The following is a 22,434-nucleotide window of genomic DNA, read 5'->3' as shown; positions in this document are numbered from 1 at the left end:
AAATTTTTTAAGAAAAGGGAAACTGTTGAATTTATGTTATAAAGTTTAAAAATAAGGACACTTGGAAATGCAACTTTTCTAATACCTTGTAGGTTGTAGTTTTTTTAAGATTTTATTTATTTATTTTAGAGTGCGTGTAAGCAGAGGGTAGGGGAGAGGGGTTAGGAGGAGCAGAAGGAAAGGGAGAGAGGATCTTAAGTAGGCTCCATGCCCCGTGCAGGGCTTCATCTCAAGACCTTGAGATCATGACCTGAGCCAAAATCAAGAGTTGGTCGCTTAACTGACTGAGCCACCCACATTCCCCTACCCTGTGGGTTTTTATGATAACTGCTGTGAACTTACATTAAAGTATGTTCAGATTTTAACTGAAGAGGTATATGTTAAAATAATTTTTGGCTTTGAAATTGTTTTGCTTAAATTCTTGAAGTTTCTCATTTTAGATTAAATGTTTTAGTTAGAGGTATATTTTCTCAGGAGTATATTTATTTTCTATATAAGTGAACATTATGAATTACTTATTTTACAACCATTTGTGTGATATTTTAAGCAATTACTCTGAAGGGATAAAATTAATAAAGTATGAACATGCAAGTTGACTTTTTTGTCATAACTTATTTTCTGTTACAGCAGAAAACAAAATTCTATATGAACAAGCTTATATTTTTATTAAAAATGCTATTTTGTGTTATATCTCATGAGGTTTACCTGCTACTTCTTTGGAATATATAAATGAAGTCTTATACTCTGAAGTTTATGAATTTATTAATTCAGGTCTTGTATTTTTACCTGTTAATTCTCTACTAGATCACACTAATCCCACTAGCCCATTACTTGTGAAACCATCTGACCTGTCAGAGGAAAGTAAGATAAATTCATCGGTGAAATTTGCTTCTGGAAATACTGTAGGTAAGTGAAAAATAGCATTACAGTTTTCATTTGAAGTTGATTAAGTCTGGATTTAGAATCTGAATAATTCAAATGTATAGCTATTTCATATTACCTTTACTGAATAAAGTAGAGATTAGTCAACCCTTTTAAATACCCTACCCTCTGTATGAGTAAATGGTTGCTTATTGCCACCTGGACCTGCTTCTGTTTGCCATCCCTCTCAGTTAACCACATTTAGTCCGTGAACTTCCCACTTGCTCCTTTGTCTTACAAGAAATTGTGTGTACATTCATTTATTCAGCCTATGTTGAAGGAATAGTATGTGGCAGGCTCTGTTCTAGACACTGGGGATTCATTCATCAGTTAAAACAGAGAAAATCTTTGCCCTTATGGAGCTTACATTCTGTAGGGGATATAAGAGGGAAAAAAAATCTTAACTCCTGTCTTAGGAGATAATTAACACACTGGATAAGAATAAAGCTGGGAGGGGTGCCTGGGTGGCTCACTCATTAAGCATCTGCCTTTGGCTCAGGTCCTTGGATCGAGCTGGCATCGGGCTCCCTGCTGCGTGGGGAGCCTGCTTCTCCCTCTCCCACTCCCCCTGCTTGTGTTCCCTCTCGCTGTGTCTCTCTCTGTCAAATAAATAAATAAAATCTTAAAAAAAATCTGGGAAAGAGAAGAGGGAGTGACATTTTAAATAAGGTGGTCAAAGAAGACCTTACCAAAAGATGACATTTGGGTTAAAACTTGAAGGAGATGAGGGATTCAGCTATGAATATCTGAAGGAAGGACATTTAAGGCACAGGAAACAGCACATGTGAAGCCCTGATTTAGAGAACTGCCTTCTCCTGGAAACAGCAGGCGAACACCTGGAATAGAATCAGTTAGCGTATTTGGCAGGCAGAAGTAGCAAGTGGTAGAGTAGTAATTAGGGAGCAGTGTAAGAGTGACTTTTACTGAATGAGATAAAAAGCCATTAGGAGGTTTTGAATGGAGAAGTGATGTAGTCTGACCTTCCTTTTTTTTTTTTTTTTTTTTTTTAATGAGGATCACTATGCTGTATTAGTAATAGGCCTGAAGAAAGCAAGAGTCAAAACAGGAAAGACCATTTAAAAAACAATTAGAATAACACAGGGAAGAGAAGAGGATGGTGTGGCCTAGGGTGATAGCAGTAGAAGTGCACTTCTCAGCACTTCTGAGAAGTGGTCAGATTCTGGCCATATTTTGTCAGAAAAGAGCATAGGACTTGTTTACCTGCATGATATAGGATGGGAGTGGGAGGTCATGGGTGATTCAGGGAATTTTGGTCTGAGCCATTGGGAATTGAGGAAAGCTGTGGTAACAGTAGTTTTGTTGGGGGAAAAAAAGAAGTTGTGTTTTGGACATCTCAGGTTTGAGATGCCTGTTGGTACATCCAAATGGAAATGCATTAGTTTTAGCATCCTTCCTGTACCAATAAAACAATTCAGTTATTTGCTAAGAAAAAGGAAAGGGATACATTTTGAAATGAAGCTAAACCAAATAACCAGTCCCTTCAATTTATAATCCTTGAAAGTAAGTAGCAGTGTTCCTTCACACTGTCCCTCAGTTTCTATTTTAAAATTTGTCATTGCGTCACAACCATTAGTTTGCCTCTGGGACTCTGCTCCTTTATAAGATTTTGAGGATTTGGAAATGATATTTTCTCAGGTGAAAAATGGGGAACGTCTCTGGCTAATCTCGTAAGTTTTATTATTGTCTAAGCATATTTTTATTCCTATGTTTACTTCTCTAGATTATAACTTGTTTTGTGTGTAGTATTTCATTGTGTAAATATGCCATGATTGATATGTAATTTTTTACATTTATTAACACTAGGGTGAACTGTTAACCTATTAGCCAGTTTTTAAATATCTCTGATTTGAAATAATAGTTACTATATTTGTTTAGAGTATATAGGGTAAAAAGTGAATAAAAGATTATTATTAAATAGGATATATTCCATTTATCAGCAGATGGGTACAGTAGTTCAGACTCTTTTACTTCAGACCCAGAACAGATTGGAAACAATGTAACTCATCAAAGGTCAGTATTTCTGTCAATAAAAAGTATATTAAAATATCTTGTTATAATACTAAGAATTATTTTAGAACCAAGTATGAATTATTTTCCTCTATTCTTTAGTTCTCTGAAGTCTGTTAGGTTACCTATTGATTTACATAGAAGGGAAATAATTTTGATTCTTTTCCAACTTTAATAGGAAAGCAAGAGGATCCCTTATTGTTCCCCTGGTATTCTGTGGAAGGGCTAAAAAGAGCTGTAGTAGCATTAGCAGTTTAATACAGTCCTTTTTGTAGGTAAACAGTTGAGAGTCTAAGTAATAAATGTACAGATTCCTTGTATAGCCTTATGGCAAGTGCCCACAGAATTCTGTGTTTTAAAATGCTATCTGGAAGCACACACCCTAGTGTTGGGCTACCTACCTACCCTGAAGATCTTTGTTGCATATAACTTCTCAGGCACAAATAAAAAAGGTATGGGATGGGGTGAAGGTGGCAAGGGATTTGTCTGCAAGGGCTTAACCATCCACTAAAAATTGTGTGCAGGACAGAATCATCTTTTTCCCCTCATCTTTATACGTGCTAAGTATCCTTTTGCCACAGGCTTGGAGAATATAGAGAGAGACTAGTAATATAGAATCTCAGAAGAACTTCCAGAGTCAAAGACTGCTGCTTTGTAGAATTATTTCTCTTCAGTCATCTTGGATTTTATTTTCCTTTTTATCCCTATAAGTGAGGATCAGATTCCAGAGTCCAGGAGATTCTTCTTCAGATTACAGAACACTTGCTGGCAAAAAGTGAATCTCTAGGGCGGATGCAGAATGAGCACGGCCAGCAGTATAGTGAAATTGCCTGTGGGGTGCAGGGGTGGGCGCCTCAAGTAGCCGAGCCACATTCGATTTCCATTTACCTAACTTCAAACTTTAAATAAGGTGAAAGCTAACCATGTCTGAAAGTGAAGCTTCCCTTTTTTGAAAATGGTTTTTCAAACTAATATTATCTTTAATTGAACAGGAAAATGTTACTAGGTTTGTGTCTACCTTGAATTCATGTTAATAAACTTTTTTTCAAATTTTTTGAAATTTTAAAAAATGTATAATGCTTCATAAAAAGATTATTTGCCACATTAAATAATTACTTGTTTAATGCATATCATAAACAATCCTGTCCTTATTCATTGTAATACTTATATACCTACTTGAGAAAATATCACACCTATAAGATCCTTTGCTGCTTAGCCAAGTTTGAACGCTTTAAAAAGAAAAAAGCTCCAATACCAGTAGCATGACCAGTTGTAACGGGGTGAATTTTACAGGTCTCATTCAGGAACGTCACCTGATAACACCGCACCACCACCTCCCCCTCCAAGGCCACAGCCTTCTCATTCCAGATCATCCTCTTTAGATATGAATCGGACCTTTGCAGTCACCACAGGTAGGGGTTGGAGAACCATAATATATCTATTATCGTTTGATTTTAAAGTTCATTAAAGAGTACAACATTTTATTTTATTTTCTCTTACTGTGTCTTATTTTTTAGTTAACGGAAGAAAAATTTTGAGTTTAAAAGGTGTCAGAGGAGAGGAAGTTTTTTTTTTTCTTAATGTGTTTGAGTGAAAATGATAAAGATGGGAACCTGAGACATGCCACAAGAGATTTTAAAACAACCATGTGGAGAGATCAAGGAGGGAAAGCTGATAGGTCTTCAGTTAGCTGACAGAAGACTCATAACTTCAAGGTTTTAATTTTTATATAACTGGTTTTATTGTTATTAATAAATGTTGATCAAAATAGAAAAGTTAGGAGCAGAGGGTGATGATGTTCTGTTTTTGGACGTTACAGGTTTGGAATGATGAGGAAAAGGGGCTGTAGTAGTAGGCCACTGGACGTGTGGACTAAGAAAGATTGTATTATTTGAGAATCATTTACATAGAAATGATTGAGTAAAGTATTAAATGCAAAGAGAAAATTTGGAAGTCTGCATATTTTATAGCTGAAGAACATTCAGAAATAGAAGAAAGCCAAGAATGTTTAGTGTTATGGAAACAAGCATGTTAAGAGTGCCTTGTGCAATAGAACGAGAAATGAGGTCTGAGATAGAGTGCCTGCATGGCTCAGTCGGTTCAGCGTCCAGCTCTTGATCTCAGGTCAGGTCTGGATATCAGGGTCATGAGTTCAAGCCCCACATTGGGCTCCACTCTGGGTGTGGAGCCTACAAAATAAAATAACTCCCTTAAAAAAAAAAAAAAAAAAGGAAGATATGAGGTCTGAGAAAAGGCCGTGAGGCTTGGTCATTAGGTCATATCTAGATAGTTTTACAAGATAATAAATGCCTTCCGATATTTACAAGCATTCTTAGAAGTCTTTATCATTTGATCACGTTCACTCAGCCTGTTTGTTCTACTAGCGAAGTACGTATTTACTAAGAAGACGACTTGTATATTTACTTAGGACAACAACAGGCTGGAGTTGTTGCCCATCCTCCTGCAGTGCCTCCAAGACCACAGCCCTCACAGGTAATTCTTCAACGTATTCATTACTGAACAATTATATTTGTCAGTTAAGGTTTGCTTCTGTTCTAGAATTATTTTGAAAATCAGGAATTACCTAATTGTCATTCTTAATGAGCATTTTATTCAGGGAAGCTAAGTCTTATTTTGAAAGTCAAGAGTAATGATTAGAGTTATTTTTTTAAAGAAACTTAAAAGTGGACCAAATGATAATATCTTGATAACGGAAGGTTTAGTGAAGAGAACAGTGGGTTGGGGGATAGGAGATGTCCCTGTGTGTCCTGGGTCTCGCAGAGGCTCCATGCCCTTGCTGCATCTCCCTGGAGATGTTACTCTGTTAGTAAAGGAAATGTAAGATGACCTCTTCATCCCTGCCAGGTTGAAATTGTTTCCATTTGGTATGTTCTAAGACAGATTCTGGATTATAGCTGATAGTTTTATGTGACTGGCCAACTACCTTTTACATGAATGAATTTGGTTGATTTTTTGAGTTAGATTCTTACAGTGAAGTTGGTTATTTGAAGTTAAAAAGATGGTTTCTTAATCATAAAAGACACTGAAATTTGAATATTTCATTTATCTAAAGTACCAACGAAAATACTTACATTAGGTTGAACTGTGAAACCCAGTGAGTTGGTCACTTGACTCAGGAACCAGTCCAGTGGGGAAGATAGACCTATAAACAACAATTATAATAGGAGGGCTGTGCTAGATGTATTTATGAAGTGCTTCAGCACAGCTTGACTAACTAGTAAAGTCAAGGATCACATTGGAAAGGTGTAAGTAAAATGAAGGAAGTGAGACTTTAAACATAGACTTGAGAGATCGGAGAGAGGGCACTCCAGTCAGAAGGAATGAACATGGTCTGGCATGTTCCAGGGAACAGGAGTTGGTTCAGTACCACTGGAGTGATGGGGAATGAGACTGAAGAGGTGGGAAAGGGGCAAAGTATCTCTGTATAGTACTAAGAAGGACAGAATTCTTCTTATAGGAGAGAGAATGTTTCAAGGGTGTAAGCAGGGAAGAGACTGCAGATTTATTCCTATAGCATCCTGTACTTGCGTTGTCATGAAACTCCTCACACTGTGTCTCAAGTCCTTGTACTTGTCTCTTACCCTGCACTGCATGGTCTGCTTCATTAGGGCATCGGCCTTATTTGTTCATTCACTATTATTTCCATAGCACTTGGCCAAAAGTTACATACTCACCTGTGTTTTTGGATTGAAGATTTTAGAAGGATCGCTCTGGCAAGGGAGTGGAGGACAAACTGAAGGGAAGTACACTGAAGTGTTGGGAGGATAGTTAGAGCAGTGGTTTTCACACTTTAACCTTTTTAGAAACATAATGAAACTTTTAAAAAAAATTTGTTAAAAGCGCAAACTATTGTACAGTAGCATAATTAAGAAAAAAGTGGATGAAGTGGAGAGTCAGAGAGTAGGGCCAGACCCTCCCTCTCCTTTGATGTACTTTCTTTGCAGTATGAATTTTGTAAAAGTATCTTTCTTATTGAAGGTTTGTCATCTTAATTTTTTGAGTGTCTCAGCATTCCACTTAATGGTTTTTAGAGCTATATATATATGCTGCCGTCGCTCATCTCCCTGAATTTACAGATAACAAAGCATCTCTACAGTATATTTTCAAAGAAGAAGGTCGCTGACAGTGATAGACTAACAAAATGTGTGTTCCTCCATCCTAACCCATCGTGTAGGCTCCTGGTCCCGTAGTGCATCGCCCAGTGGATGCTGATGGCCTAATCACTCACACTAGTACCTCACCTCAGCAGATACCAGAGCAACCAAATTTTGCAGATTTCAGCCAGTTCGAAGTATTTGCTGCATCAAACGTCAATGAAGAACAAGATGATGAAGCCGAGAAACATCCAGAGGTCTTGCCGGTCAGTTTTCAAGGGCTTATCTAATTTTCTGCTGGAAAACTCTTCCCACATTATATTCATAAGCAGTTCTATAAACAGGAAGCTCTAAAAGAGCAGATGTTAGAGTGGACATCAGTGAGTAACAGAGAATTTATATCCCCCAGGTTAGGTCTGTGCTTCTTAAGTACTTAATTGGCCTTAGATACCTGCTGGTTACAATATAATGCCTAGTAAGAATCAGAATCTGGGTGGGAGTTAGCTGTCTCGGGAAAAGACACAAACACAACCATCCGGGCATGGCTGACACACTGCTCAGGGGCTTGCATCTGATGTGTGATTTGGTGAAGATTTTCTAGCTACACTCCATGCCTATGATAGTCACCTGAGTTAGACCTGCAGGCTACGGGCTGCCAGATTCCATCTTTGCAGACAGTGTTCCGGAAGACACTGTTCAGTTCTTGTGGCAAGAACTTCTACTAGCCACTTTTTCCAACCTGAAACTTTCTGCTGAGCCCTGGGGCCACTCGGGGTATGGCCTGAGCCGCCAGGAAGGCAGGGGAGGACCTGAGGGGAAGTACAGGTGTGCACAGGGTACTGGTACTCATGCCCCTGGGGTGGAGGCATCCTCTCCCCCAACCACAAGAACTTTCCAAACAGTGCTGGGCTGCATCCTCAGCCCTCCCCTGCTCTCTGCCCTTCTACAGTAGAGAATGGTCATTTTATGGGGTTTTCTCACATTCCTTATTATCAGAATGAGTATTTTCTTAACGTTACTCTCTGATTTGTTAACGTATGTATTTATGCATAATTGTATACTGCTTATGTATAATTAGGAGCGATAATATATTCATCTCTAGGTTGAAAAAGCTTCTGATCCTGCAAGTTCTCTTCGAGTTGCCAAAACAGATAGTAAAATTGAAGAAAAGACAGCTGCTAGTGTTCCCGCCAATGTGGTACGTGAAATCTTCTATAATATTGATTATTTTGTACATATAAAAAGTTATATCATTTTTACTTTGTAAGATTTTGAAGATGATGAGAATCTTAGAAATGAAGTTAACTGCAGAGCATCTAAGCCTCTAACTGTAATATATTTGGTCTGTCTCAGAACAGGGTCTGCCTATTTAAAAACTCTAGGAGATGCTAGTCTGTCCTCTAGTATATGCCATAGGTTCTCAGAATTTATCTGCTGATGACATTCTTCCATGTATAGAAAGTACACCTTCCTTATTGGTCAAATTCCATTTGTTTTATTGCAATCTTCAGTGTCATAGAGAAAAATTGCCAACCCTCTAAGGGTGTTATACTCTGTGTTCTTTTTTTTGACTGTGTTGGGGATAATTTTCCCCCAACATTTTATTATGAAAATGTTTAAACATACAGTAAAGTTGAGAGAATTTTACGTTGTATACATCAGTAAACCCACACCTTGACTGTACCATTAATATTTTACTATACTTGCATCATCACATACCTGTCCATCCGTCTATCTACATCAGTCCTTCTTACCTATTTTTGCATTTTAAAGTAAATTATAGATATTTGCATGTTTTTCCATTGAAAGAAAAGTTTTGGTAGTTTTTTTTTTTTTTCCTGTTATCACCCAGACATTTTCAATAGTTACTACAGCATGTGTTTCTTAGAGTGCTTAAATTCTACTTTCTGGACACTTTATTTTTTACTATATTTCTGTGATATTTTTTAATAGTGAATTTTATTTTTGTCAGCTCACAGCAACAAATTAAAAATAGCACTTAACCAAAGATATGGCAGTTGATTGTCATTTTAAACAGATCAAATGAAGTTATGGTAAATACCAAAATACCATATTTGAATCTGTTGAGGGAAGATTCATAGTTTCCAACAAAATGTCCACTCATATTCAAGAGTTACAATTATTGTGCATCTTAGTTGGAAGTTTTTCAAGCATTGCCTAGCTTTCTACTTCTTTATAAATTGTTGTATTAAGATGACATATTTTAGTATTTTTGAATGGGAAATCCTATGATGAAAATGGATGCATATTTCTGGAGACTCCTCCCCCCCCTTTTTTTAAGATTATTTGAGAGAGAGAAGAACACGAGTTAGGGGAGGGCCAAAGGGCCAGGGAGAAGCAGGCTCCCCATTGAGTGGGGAACACAGCGCAGAGCCCAACCCCAGACCTCCTGAGATCATGACCTGAGCCAAAGTCAGATGCTTAACCTCCTGAGCCACGCAGGCGCCCCTAGAGACACCCTTTTATATTTATTAAACAGTATATATATTGAACACCTTTCTTGTTAATATTTAAATCATGAATATTACAGTTTTGAGTCAGATTTAGGCCTCAAGGAGCATATGTTAAAGTGTCCGGTTAGGTACATTTCACAGTTGTGATGTCAACCAGGAACACCCTTTCGCATTGAAATTTTAACTTAGCTGTGTTACAAATACATAAATAGTTTTAAAGTGGGACAGGTGACTTTTAAATTTTGGAGAATAAGCAGTTTAAAGAAAGCAAATGATGTTGGTAAAGTGCTGAGTAACCGTGCCTGTCTTGAAGACATGCTCATTGTTAACGGACCTCTTCTCTTGTAGAGCAAAGGCACCACACCTCTTGCTCCACCACCTAAACCTGTTCGAAGAAGATTGAAATCAGAAGATGAATTAAGGCCAGAAGTTGATGAACACACACAAAAGACAGGTGTCTTAGCTGCTGTGCTTGCATCACAGCCTTCTATTCCTAGGTAATCAGAGCTGTTCCTAAACCATAATGATTAAGAGCAAAAAGCACAGCACTTAACGTATCAAAATGAAAGAAATTATGGTCAGACTAGCTCTCTAGTTGAGCAGAGGTTCTTAGCTGCTCCTCTTTGAGAGTTTTCTCTTTTATGAGTAGGTGTAATATTCTCACCCCTTTCCCCCTTTTCATTATCAGGTTCAATTCCAATTTCATTTTAACAACCTAACGCAAACCCTAGAGCAGATTTTTTTTTTATTATGTTGCTAGCCACCATGTAGTACATCATTAGTTTTTGATGTAGTGTTCAATGATTCAGTAGTCTAGAGCAGATTTTTAAAAAAATTAATAGTGTAGAGTAACACTAAGATTTTAACTATGGTTGAATTGGCCAACTAGGGCTCCTGGACCAAATTCATCCCATGGCCTGTTTTTGTAAGGGCCAGAGCTAAAAATGACTTTTACATTTGTGTAAAAAAGAAAAGGGAGAGAGAAAGAAGAGAAAAAGACACCAAAAGCAAGAATATGCTGCAGAAATCATATGGCCCATAAATTGAAATATTTACTATGTGGTTGTTGATAGAAAATGGTTGCTGATGCCTGTTCTGGACTAACTTAAACTCAGGTGATTCTACAGAAGAAGAAGAATGAAAACAATAACAATAATACTGAAGCTTCTGAAGCTTAGATACTTTTGGTTCACCGTTGAAACTGAGCAAGTGAGGTTGAGCTATGCTATTAAGGCAAAAGATGCTCCCTCTACTTTCTGGATTTAGAGGTCAGGGAAGAATGGAGAGTATTTAAAGATAAGAAATGACAGTCATGTTTTCTTGCCCTCTTTATTTTCTCAGGTCTGTTGGGAAAGATAAGAAAGCAATTCAGGCATCAATTAGACGCAATAAGGAAACCAACACAGTTTTGGCCAGATTGAATAGTGAATTGCAGCAACAATTAAAGGTATTCTGAATCTTTACTTGGGAAGTTCCATGGACTCAGAACATCTCAGTTAACTGGAACTTAGAAATGATCCAGCAGTTGTTAGCTAGTATGAAACTTCCTGGGTAGCAAGAGAAATGTGTATCTAAAATGTTCTTTATGCCTTTGAATCTTTGTATATTAAAAGGAATTTTGTATACTCAATTCTGATCTGTCTTGCCATATATATATATATATATGTATATATATATATGGCATCGCTGTTCCTATATTGTTCCTGAACTTTCATAATGAAACCCAAGAGAGGAAATGTTGTGACCTCAGGTACCTCCAAGATCATATACGTGGTTCTCTACACTCTTATTTAATTCTAAGATGATTTGACTATTGTTTATCCTTTTATCAAAGTCTACTCAGATTCTATTAAAGGGAGTTGAACAGGTCTAAAGAAGATGGGGACAACTGAGATTTTGCACGTGAAAAAGGAAAAACAAGCCTTAAGTAGAAATGGTGCTTATAGCCAATATGTACTCCCATCATTTATACTTGAGAGGAATAGGTTTGTTTTTATTTCTTACTACTGTGATTTCTTTGAATCTCTACAAATGAAAATTAGCCAGAATCATTTATGGTTTACCAACATTATTAAGCATTCCTATCTTGTAAACCAGTGGCCCTCACATCTTAAGGTGTATTCAGTTAATCAAGGGTTGCCTTAAAATGCAAATTTTGATTCATATTAGGTATGGAGTGGGACCTGAGAATTCTGCATTTCTCGTAAGCTTCCAGATGATGGAATGCTGCTGGACTTCTGGTCCGACTTTGAGTAGCAAAATGAGGAGAAAAGAGTCTGTGACGTGTAAAATGAATGCAGAGTTAGTTTGTTCCCATAACATTCTATTTGTATCCCTCATCTAGCATTTATCACACTATCTGGAATTATTATCTCTCTCTGTCACATTTGGTTCTCTGTCCTACTAAAATGAACTCACTGAGAGCAAATCATCATTTTTTCTATTCAGGGTGACCATATATATGTTGTCCAAACCAAAATACTTTTGAGAGAAAAGAGAGAAGGATGTGTTATGTTCAGACAGGACATCACAAGTCAGCTGGGACTTCCTAGATAAATTCATAACCATCTTGTTTCTATCCCCAAAACCTAACACATGTTAGGATTTGATAAATATATGTGAATGAATGATATTTTTTGTATAGCTCTTTGATCAAAGAAGATATTTGTAGTCATTCTGTGATCATGAATATGGTCTGTTGTAAAGGAAGAATGTAAAACTAAGGAAAGCTTGCTAGAACCATACCTTGACAATGAAAATTTTGTTGACACATGTTTTTTTGAAGAACTAAAGCCGCCTATAGAAACATGTATGTAGGAGCTATTTTAAAAATCACCTTTCTCGTTATCTTGAACAGAAAATAGGAAGTATGATATGAAATAGCAAGAGGTAGTTCTGGTTAAAACACAATACTATCAGCATGTTCGAGAAAAAAAAAGAAAGTAGGTGAGTTAGGATTCACTGGCTATCTGAAAAGACTGCTCAAAATCAACAGTGATTAAAAATTCTGATTGCAAAATAAATGTATTCGTTGTGAAACCAAAACTCAAATGAGGTTCAGGAGTTGTCATAACCAGATATAATCACCAGGAGAAAGAATCTGTGTTAATTGATTCATCTACTGTTACTGCAGGAGGTAGGCTTTATGCAAAATGCATGCATTAATAGCATCATTTGCAAATATTGGCTTTTCTGATAATTAAACAAAAAACATTTTATTACCCTGATTTATTTAATAAAAAGATTTTAATTAAGATCATATTTTAATACTACCTACACATAAAGAAACTACTTTGCTAAGTGAAGTATCCTTTTAAAATATGACTCTCCCTTCGTCATCTTAACAAATTTAAATTGTGTTCTTGATGCTGAGTTGTTAGATGTGCCTTGATTTTTATATACTTTGAAATGTAACTTAACTTTGCATCTTTTTCAGGATGTTCTTGAAGAGAGAATTTCTCTGGAAGTTCAACTGGAACAGCTTCGACCATTCTCTCACCTATAAGCCAATTGCCGTTAACTGTGAACATACCCATTTTTAAGCAGTTTTGGGTTCAAGCCAGTTTGGAGACCCAGATGTTCAGCTCACTGCTTAATTCAACATTAAATTTTATGATTCTGTTTTGCCCTATATGTTCACCTGTATTTAAGTATCTTTTATTTTTTAATTTCAACAATAAAAGGGTCAGGATGACTTTTCCTGGAGGATATATTGTGTTTGTTGGCACAGCCCACCCTTCTTACGCCATAGCATCAGGAATACATAACAGTGTCCAGTATACTTAGGTGGCCAGAACCTCACACTGATTTGATTTACAGAATGGCCTTCCAATTTATATCTCAAGCACAGACTGAAATATTTGCAAAAGGAGACAAAATTAAATAAATTGTCAATTTGTCTTTTAGGTTTAATATTTTACATAAAAAAATCTATATTTTGTAGAAATCTTTAAAATGAGTTTCCTACTTAATTTTTGATTTGAAAGGACTATATTGGATGAGGTTTTCTTTAACCATAATCTGCATTCCTCAGGAGTCATGTGGTACTTTCAGGCTCTTCCATGTCAACTTGGGTGTCAGATTTTATAATTTTCCCAGTGAAAATTGAGCAATTTCACCAGTAACTTAAAAATTTTGTGTGTGAAATTTTAACTCAGCAGTCGTGTAAACTTAGGAAATGGCTATGAAGTCAGGTCTTAATTGTCCCCTAGAAGCAAAGGGAAAGTGTTGAAACCACAAACAACATAAGTACTGTCCACATGCAAACACCATTTTTTGCATGATTTATGCACTTAATTCTGAATTAGAGATTTATGCTTATCAGTTGCTACAGAGATTATTTTCAGGTAATAATGTTTTAAAACTTCTGAGGGCATTAATTATTCATGGAATAAATGGAAATTCCTTGATATTTCTAGTTACCTTCAGCTATCTTGTCATTCAATCTTTGGCCATAGAGACTGGTTTTTCCTATTAACAGAGCTTCTGAGGTGTGCCCTATTCAGGATGAAAAAATGTCTTAGGATTTGTTTCATATTATATGATATATACATTTTGATAACATGTAAATTTGCATTCACTGCTAATAGCAGATATTCCCTTTAATGGTTTAGTCTGTCTGTGGATCATAGATGGTAAACTGCATGGATAATACCGTAACGGAATCAAAGTGTGATTTTACACCAATAAAACACAATATTTTAATTTCTCTACATTTTTTAACAAGAATTTAAATTTTAAGAATTAGAAGAAATTTGTGTTTGTTATTGAAAACAGAAAATGTTTAAAATAGCCCAGTTCACAATCCTAGACTGTACTAGATTTTTACTATCTTAAAGGAGAATATGAAACAAAAACGAAACTGACAACTGAAAGCTTCCAAGATCAATATCTACTTCAAGTAAAAAATATTACTACTACTGCATACATCAGCAGAAATTTCCAATTGCCTAACAGATTATGGCTTCAGTTTGTTAAATAATTAAATGAAGGTTTTAAAGGTACAGAAAACTACTGAACACGTGTTTTGCTGTTTCTCTTCAAACAGAATTGTCTTAATTTCTTTATTTTTGTTTTTTTTTTAAAGATCTTTTATTTATTTATTTGAGAGAGAGAGAGATCATGAGCAGCAGGGAGGGGTAGAGGGAGAAGCAGACTCCCCGCCGAGCAGGGAGCCCAATGCGGAACTCGATCCCAGGGTTCTGGGATCGAGTTCTGCATCGGGCTCCCTGCTCAGAGGAGAAACTGCTTCTCCCTCTCCCCCTGCCTGCCACTCTGCCTACTTGTGCTCTCTCTCTCTCTCTCTCTCTATCAAATAAATAAATAAAATCTTGAAAGAAAAAAAAAATGTTTTTTCCCAACAGCCTTCTAATTTAACAATGTCTAATTTAACTTTTTAAAACTTCTTACCTGGAAAGTCCAAAAATTTTAATTTTATGACCAAGAAACACTTAAAAATCACAGAAAACTTTTTAGTACTTTGTAGTGGTTTATTTTTAATGCTCTCTGGAGAGTACATTCATATTAAGGGCATATGTGACAGGTTTTTGAGTAAATTGCCATTTATATTTCTTATACACATTTTAAAATCACTAATTATATCATGAAAATTTACAAAGAGACGATCGGTAAGTCAACAAAATATTTCTCTAGACCGATCATTTGAGAAACATTTTTTTATTCTGACGTTTTCATTAGATCATAAAACAAAACTTTAAATACACAATTATCCTTGTTCTGTCAAATTAGTCTGAACAATACTGTGTGAAAAATAACTACCAAAAGAAGTGCTTCAAAATTTTGGACTCAGCTTGTTCTTACTTTACATTTCTTCACCTAGTTGAACATAGATGATAAAGCTGAAAAGTCAGGAGGGACTTTATGGGTCATCCCAGTTCATTCTGCCATCATCCAGGACAGATCATCGTTCTGCTTCCTGCTGGGTCTTCTGGAACAGAAAACACCTCGTCTTTGCCAGGGAGAATTATAATTGCCCTTCATGTTTTCTCACTTCTCCATACTACTTTCGATTGCACTTTGGAGTACTGACAACCACAGGAACTTATCATCCTCAGCCTCTGTAGCACAAATCCATTCACGTTTTGGACCATGAAGAATAAATGCATTCTTGATATCTGTAAAAATATTTGAGGTCCACTAATTAATCTTGGCAGGTCACAATCAGAAGAAAAAAAATGTTTTAAAATTCAAGAATTGACCAAGTCATCTTTAAGAACTTCATGAAAACTAAAGCGGGATTCCAACAAATACAAGTCCAGTTTAGAATATAACTTTCTAAAAATACTGAATAATTCAAATATCATCTAAAATAATCTCCTTGTGATTGCTTAATTCTGATTAGCAGGGTTTTTAAAAAGTTATTTATTTCAGAGAGAGAGTACAAGCAGGGAGAGCGGCAGGCAGAGGGAGAGGGAGAAGCAGGTTCCCTGCTCAGCAGGGAGCCCGATGGTGGGGCTCGATCCCAGGATCCTGGGATCGTGACCCGAGCTGCAGGCAGACGCTTAACCACCTGAGCCACCCAGGCACCCAAATTAGTTATTTTTAAAGACTGGTAGATGTAGATGGTAGATGATGTCATGTTCTTTAACTCCTTGTCTCGGCCACTCCCGAAGGACTGGAACCAGTAAAGGTCTGCATTAAGAGTTGGTGCAGGTAGAGATGCTGAGAGCTAGGCCTGGACCACCTTGTCGGAATTAAGCCAACTATGTAGCTGAGTGCCAACTGTCTAGCAGTTTACATAACGATGTTTTGAGACAGCACAGCTGCCTAAGGGGAGATTGAAAGCAGATGTCCTACCCTCTTTAACCATTCCTGGTGATTATAGATAACTAACCCATGTCACCGGAGTTTGTCTTCTAGGTGGAAATACTTATTTTCACCGTTGGTGTTCATTTTTTTCTCAGGCTTAGATTTAAAATGAGGCTAGAGCTAAAGGGAAGCAGCCCTTTTTTAAGGGTGAGTTTTCTCGAAGTCCTTCGTTCCAGCTTTAACCGTAAGTCCTGCCTTGGTGTGCAATGAAGAGTATTAGAACGAGAGGTATTCCATTCAGATTGGCCTAACAGAAACTGAGAAAAGAGAAGGATCCCTTTAAGCTTGGGAAGTAGCGTGTAGGATAATAACTAAAAATAGGCATGGTAGTTTTAAGTAGGATTTCTTTTTGTAACAGACGAGAGTTCTATTGAGGTTATTAATGAGTGAAATGTCTGTTACTAAACATCTTTTGCAAATCTGTCAATTACAGAACAACTGCCAACTTGAATATGAATTTAAGGAAGAAAAGGTACATAGATCTGTAATAATCACTTCATCCTAGTGCAATGGAAACAGCATATAAAAATCTAAAATATAATAACATCTATAGACAGTATAGTCCTAGTAAAATGGAAAAGTGATAGGTAAAAGTATAAAATTGTAGCATTTACAAGCAGTAGTGACTAGTGGCTCTCCTGTCAGATTGCTTCAAAGAACTCAGGATGATGTGGGTTCATGCCTCCATGATTTTTGAGAGTTGTTTTCCTAATATGTAGGGTGCATGTCTGACAACGCCAGCATTCCTTTCCTTTGCTATTTCCGATAGGTGCAAAGTTTACATTAATGAAATGCTAAAAATATTTGAAGAACTCTTTGCAAACTTGCAAATGAAAATTCTAGTCCTTTTCCTACTTTATATTATAATAGTTAATGAGCATTATATAATATAGCTTTCTAAAGGTCTTTAACTCTTGGAAGAAAAAGAATACATACATTTGGAATCTGGAATATCCTCTACAAGTAACCGATGAAGGGCCACTGATGCAATGAACTGGTAGGTTGATTTTGAAGTCCTCTCAAATGGAGTATGAGATGTGCCCCGACTAGAAACAAGCAGTGCATCATTGAAGAGGAAAAGACTGAGGTCACGGGTGTGTTCATAGAGCCTGTGTTAAAGTGGAGAAGGGTTACATGGACATACTTTGTCACACAATTCACCATCTTTGTGTTGATAAGCCAATAGTTGAGGCTTTTGCCCACTACAGACAGGTTGGAATGGCTCATTGGAGTTCTCAGTAGTTTTTCTCCTGGTGTGAATACTCCCTTCTGTCTCTCAGACCACTGCTGTGGGTGGGTCTCAAGGTTCCTGGTGGAATGGTTTGAACTTAGCCACTGGACAAACATTCAATGTGGGGATGTGGGGGAAAGAGACATTGAACTTTTCCTCCTTTACAACATGAATTATGCTAGGGCTGTGTTAAACTTCTGTCAAATGTATTTTGTATCTGATGTATTTGGGCAATCTGGGGAAAGTAAGTTTGGTTTGGTTTGGTTTCATCTTCAGTGTAACAGGTTGAGGTAGAGAAAAGCACAAGAACCAATATGGCCCAAGGTATCTTAAGTACAAAGCAGGGAAAAGAAAAGCATTTAACTGAAGGTTAAAGGAACTAGGTAGGAAATTAGAATTTTTCTAATTTTGGTTGGAGGGAAATCAATAGATAATACACTTCATCAGTATGAAAGGTGAGAAGTAACTCTTCATTTTCACTGAGATTGCTCTGATGGTCAACTGAGGCATGTTTATCAGCAGGCAAAATGTCGTGCCCTCAACCTCCATCTATTACACTCTAGGCTGCTGTGTTGCTGGAGCCGGGTCTCCAGCTTGGTAGGCGCCAATGTACTCTAGTATGGGTTTGCTTGTGTGAGTACTCACCAGGGAGTCAAGCAACATGTTGGGGAGGAGCTAGGGGAGCCCTCCCCCCACCCCCCGCAGTGTCCTCAGCCCCTCTCCCCCCACTCCAGGAGTGGCTAAGTGAAGATAGCTCAGTGTTTGGTTGGAGGGTAACCAAACATTTTTTCTCTAGAAGCATCAAACAACCCTCAGTTACTCTAAGGAAGGGAGTCCATTTACTAGCTTGATGAACAGAGGAAGTCTCATTTTTTATCTTCACTAGCTTTGTTTATTTTTTAAATTGTCAATTTAAATCTACATAAACTTACATAAATGCTAAAGTGGCATCAATCCATACCCCTGGCTTTATTAAGTGTCCATTTTTGTTTCACTTTTTCTTTTTGCTTGCCTCCCTCCTTCCTGCACTCAGGCCACCCAAGTTACCAAACTAGTACCTGTCTTTGTTTTCTTACTTGCTCAGGTAATCACACACATATGTACATGTATACACATCTATTTACAGGTAGGTTGCCATTATTTTACAAAAATGGTAACATCCACACTTTTTTTCTGCTTTTCTCGCTTAGCAATGGAAATCACTTCAAGTTAACTGGTATGGCTTTATTTGTTTATTTATTTTTTAAGATTCTTTTATTTGAAAGAGAGAACGTGATGGGAGGGACAGAGAGAGAGAGAGAATTTCCAGCAGACCCTACACTGAGCGTGGTTTGATGCAGGGCTTGATCCCAGGACCCTGAGATCATGACCTGAGCTGAAATCAAGAGTCAGATGCTTAACTGAGCCACCCAGGTGCTGCTTTAATTTACTCTTTTTTTAGTGGCCAAATAATACTTTACGGTGTGTGTAGATCATCATTTATTCAACTCTTCCCCTTTTGATGCCCACTGGTTTTGTTTACAGGCTTGGGTCTCTTTCCTCCCTTCTCCCTTTCTCTCTCCTTCCTTTAATTAGCTCTTTATGGACACTATGGGCAATATTCGAATAAACTGATCTTTATTTATAATCAAATCCCTTACACGTGTTGTTATTTCTATCAGATAGGCTTCTGGGGGGGTAGGATTGATTGGTCAAAGGTTTTATGTATTTTTATCAAAAACCTTCAGAAGACTGTCCATAAAACCTGCTATAATTACCATTTAGAGTCCACTTTATGTATGATAATGGCTCTGACTTGTACATAGTACAAACTCTAATGTCCCTCTAAATTACCTGGAGATTTTTGTTAAAATGCAAATTTTGATGCAGTAGAACTAGAGTAGCCTGAGGTTTTCTGCATCTCTAATAGCTCCCTGACGATGCTGATGTGCAGACCACATTTTGAGGAGTGAGGCATTTAAATCATCTGTTACAACCATGTCATGCTAGGCAAAGGACTGGATCCAGGACTTAAACATTTTTGAGGAGTAGTATATTTCAGGTTCAGCTATTCGGAGCGTGTTAGGCAGGTACCAGCTCTGTTAGGTGTGTGAATAAATAGAAAGGCAGTGGTCACCCAGCCCCTACAGCCACCTTTTCCTTTTTTGTGCATTTCCTTCCCATCTCTATGTGGTTATGATTTAGGCTGGAAGGAGTGGGATGCTTCACATATACTGACATCTGGCAAGAAACAATATTCTAGATCAAGTTGATAGGGTATTCTGACAATAATGGTGCATACAGAACTAGGGATGAGAGAGAGGAAGCAAGAAAGGAGATATTTCAATCTATGTGTAATGGTCTGTATGTGGTAAATGGCCACTCCCATCCATATTCTTGCCCTTTTTTGGCAATTTTACCACATTACTTATGAGAACAATTATTTCTCCTATCATACCAGTTTAAAAAAATGTTCAAAGCTATAATAAAATTTTGCTATTATATCTGAATTATCAGAGAATGTGCATACAAGTTTGCTTTAAAGAAGTGGCTTTGAAAGGTAAATAATCATTTTTTTTTCTTTTGGAAGGTGTAACACAGAGTAGAGGTAAATCAAAGAATCCCAGTTTTGTGACCCACGCAGAGCGAGTGGGTGTTTGGCCCAGGGAAGGGGAGATTGACTCGAAGTTGAGGCCGCTTGTAATCAGAGGACATGAGCAGGGAAAGAGGCTTGAAAACACACATAGGTTTTCATTATTTCGATCTGATTATGAGAATGCTATCTAAAATAAATCCGAGTTCTATCTAGAAAAATGGTTTTCAAAAGCCATTTACTAAGTTAAGCCCCTCCAGGGGCTCCTGGGTGACTCAGTCAATTAAACGTCCCACTCCTGATTTTGGCTCAGGTCATGATCTCAGGGTTGTGGTATCCAGCCCTGCATCAGGCTCAGCGTGGAGTTCGCTTGTCACTCTCCCTCTGTTCCTCCCACTGCTCACTCTCTTTCTCTCTCTCTCTCTCCCTCCCTAAAATGAGTGGATAAAAATCTTTTAATCAATCAATCAATCAATCCCCTCGAGATCTCCAACAATTTTCATCCAAAGACAAGAAACACCAGAACCATTTTTAAAAACTTCTACATATGTAAAAGTAAGTAATTTCACCTCTCATATTGACATAATAGAGCAACTGAAGTGGAAACTATGGATCCTAATAGGGTTTCAGAAAGCTACTTCTGCTCATTCAAAAGAACCAGCTCCAAGGGTAGAGTTTTTTTCCCTGAATTTGGTTGGATAGGATTTCTTTTCTTGTTCAGAAATAGGTCAAATGACTCAGCAAAATGTAATAGGTCTATTATAGTTTAAATTCCTAACATCATTCTAGAAGTGTTTTATTGTTGTTTATTGTATCAGACTGCGAAAACGATGAAGTACCCAAATTCTATAAATACATAAAACCTTGAAAGGAATTTTACAATGTTAGGCATAAGCAGACGACAGTGAGCCATAGGTTCTCTGAGCTGTCCTGAGCCAAAACTGTAGCTCCTAAACATCCACACTCTGACCTGAGGAGTACAGTGACTTTCTGAATTGCCAGGCTGTCAATTCAGAGCCAGAGTCCAGTATCCCTGGGAAGTCCCCAGTACATAGCTGCCCCGGTAACTGACTGTAGGTCCCTTTGGGTAAGGCAAAAAGAAAGTTCACAGTATGCTTTTTTGGCAGTGTAATAGGGTTTTTCCTCAAGAGGACTTGGTCTGAGAAGTGGATGTCTCCCTTTGGTGATTCAAGGCCATGCCACCGTTCACCAGTCCTAGAGGGCTCCACCTTTTGTCGCCTCGGCATCAAGTGAGGAAAGGAGGAACAACAACAAAAGCCTATTTAAAAACCAGCAGGCTGAAAGTCACATCAATGAGAACTGGTGTTTCTGGAAGAACAATATTATAAAAGTTCCAAATTATGTAATATATTATCAAAGCTTAACATATCCCCAAATTCTGTGGGCTATATCAACAGAGCGACAAATATGTTCAAATTTCCCAGCTCTAAATGACCCTATGACTTCATCTCTACCCCAGAGGAAATGTTTTCATTTACAGTGCAAATATTGACTTGTTTTTTTCCATGTCACAGCTCTTGTTTATTAGTAATGTGTTTAGTACTTGCTGCTCGGTTGGTAAGTTTATTATGAGGAAGGCTCAGTTCATCTTTCCACCTGCTGGTCTAATCAGTAGATAGAGCACTGAGACTTGGTTTTGAATTTCAGACCAGCACTTATTCTGTGGCCTCAGAAAACTTACTTAAATCCAGATTCCCACCCATAACATGGTTCCAGACCTACTTGCCTCGGCAAGTGATTGTAATGAGTGTATCAAATGAGAGAATGTAAAGAATATGGTAGGGGCGCCCGGCTGGCTCAGTTGGAAGAGCATGTAACTCTTGATCTCGCGGTTGTAAGTTTGAGCCCCACAGTGGGTGTAGAAATTATTACAATAAATAAATAAGTAAAAAGCATTAATAAAAAATATGGTAAATTATAAAGCCTTATACTCATGTAAGTCAGCATTTTATGTATAAATATAAGCAGTTTTCTTTAAGTAGAAATCCCTAATGGAAGTCATGGGAGTGGGATTTCTTGAGTTTTATCTGACTTTCCAAAATGATAGAAAACAAAGTTTCAGACTAAAAATTCTATAATATCTTTTCAAATATGAACCTATCTTGCATTTACTTAATTTTAAATGTTAATGTAAAGTTACATTTACATTTATTGCTTGACAAATCACTGAGATGGTGCCTATTTTAACATAAATGCACCTCATAATTAGAGTGTGAAATAATTTAGTATTCTCCCATGATCCTC

At 37.3% G+C, this 22,434-nt stretch overlaps 2 protein-coding genes across 11 annotated transcripts in view; one reads left to right on the top strand and one right to left on the bottom strand.

The window, feature by feature from the left end:
- The window catches only part of REPS1 (RALBP1 associated Eps domain containing 1), an 86,538-nt gene extending 73,295 nt beyond the window's left edge, over nucleotides 1-13,243 (top strand). For 4 of the 6 annotated variants that reach the window (XM_025866065.2, XM_025866069.2, XM_025866051.2 and 1 more), the window contains 9 exons: nucleotides 805-906; nucleotides 2,880-2,952; nucleotides 4,243-4,361; nucleotides 5,378-5,442; nucleotides 7,145-7,330; nucleotides 8,167-8,262; nucleotides 9,887-10,035; nucleotides 10,880-10,985; nucleotides 12,975-13,243. In XM_025866065.2, the coding sequence (XP_025721850.1) occupies nucleotides 805-906; nucleotides 2,880-2,952; nucleotides 4,243-4,361; nucleotides 5,378-5,442; nucleotides 7,145-7,330; nucleotides 8,167-8,262; nucleotides 9,887-10,035; nucleotides 10,880-10,985; nucleotides 12,975-13,043 (965 nt within the window). In that variant the 3' untranslated portion in view covers nucleotides 13,044-13,243. The remainder of the gene's footprint in view (nucleotides 1-804; nucleotides 907-2,879; nucleotides 2,953-4,242; nucleotides 4,362-5,377; nucleotides 5,443-7,144; nucleotides 7,331-8,166; nucleotides 8,263-9,886; nucleotides 10,036-10,879; nucleotides 10,986-12,974) is intronic. The other 2 variants (XM_025866075.2, XM_025866058.2) reach the window with 1 other exon arrangement.
- Nucleotides 13,244-15,533: 2,290 nt separating this feature from the next.
- ECT2L (epithelial cell transforming 2 like) overlaps nucleotides 15,534-22,434 on the bottom strand; it is a 72,713-nt gene continuing 65,812 nt past the window's right edge. Inside the window, exons 21-22 of one of the 5 annotated variants that reach the window (XM_073894002.1) lie at nucleotides 17,303-17,475; nucleotides 15,534-15,672 (exon numbers count right to left, since the gene is read on the bottom strand). In XM_073894002.1, the coding sequence (XP_073750103.1) occupies nucleotides 15,545-15,672; nucleotides 17,303-17,475 (301 nt within the window). In that variant the 3' untranslated portion in view covers nucleotides 15,534-15,544. Of the gene's footprint in view, nucleotides 15,673-16,401; nucleotides 16,624-17,302; nucleotides 17,476-18,863; nucleotides 21,499-22,434 lie in introns of those variants that run through there. The other 4 variants (XM_073894003.1, XM_073894004.1, XM_073894007.1 and 1 more) reach the window with 4 other exon arrangements.

Source organism: Callorhinus ursinus, unplaced genomic scaffold (genome assembly GCF_003265705.2).
Source record: "Callorhinus ursinus isolate GAN/ISIS: 27379988/994484 unplaced genomic scaffold, GSC_fseal_2.0 scaffold6, whole genome shotgun sequence".
Classification (NCBI taxonomy): Eukaryota; Metazoa; Chordata; class Mammalia; order Carnivora; family Otariidae; genus Callorhinus; species Callorhinus ursinus.
Note: the sequence above shows the minus strand (reverse complement) of the source record. Positions and strands in the feature narration are given on the sequence as shown.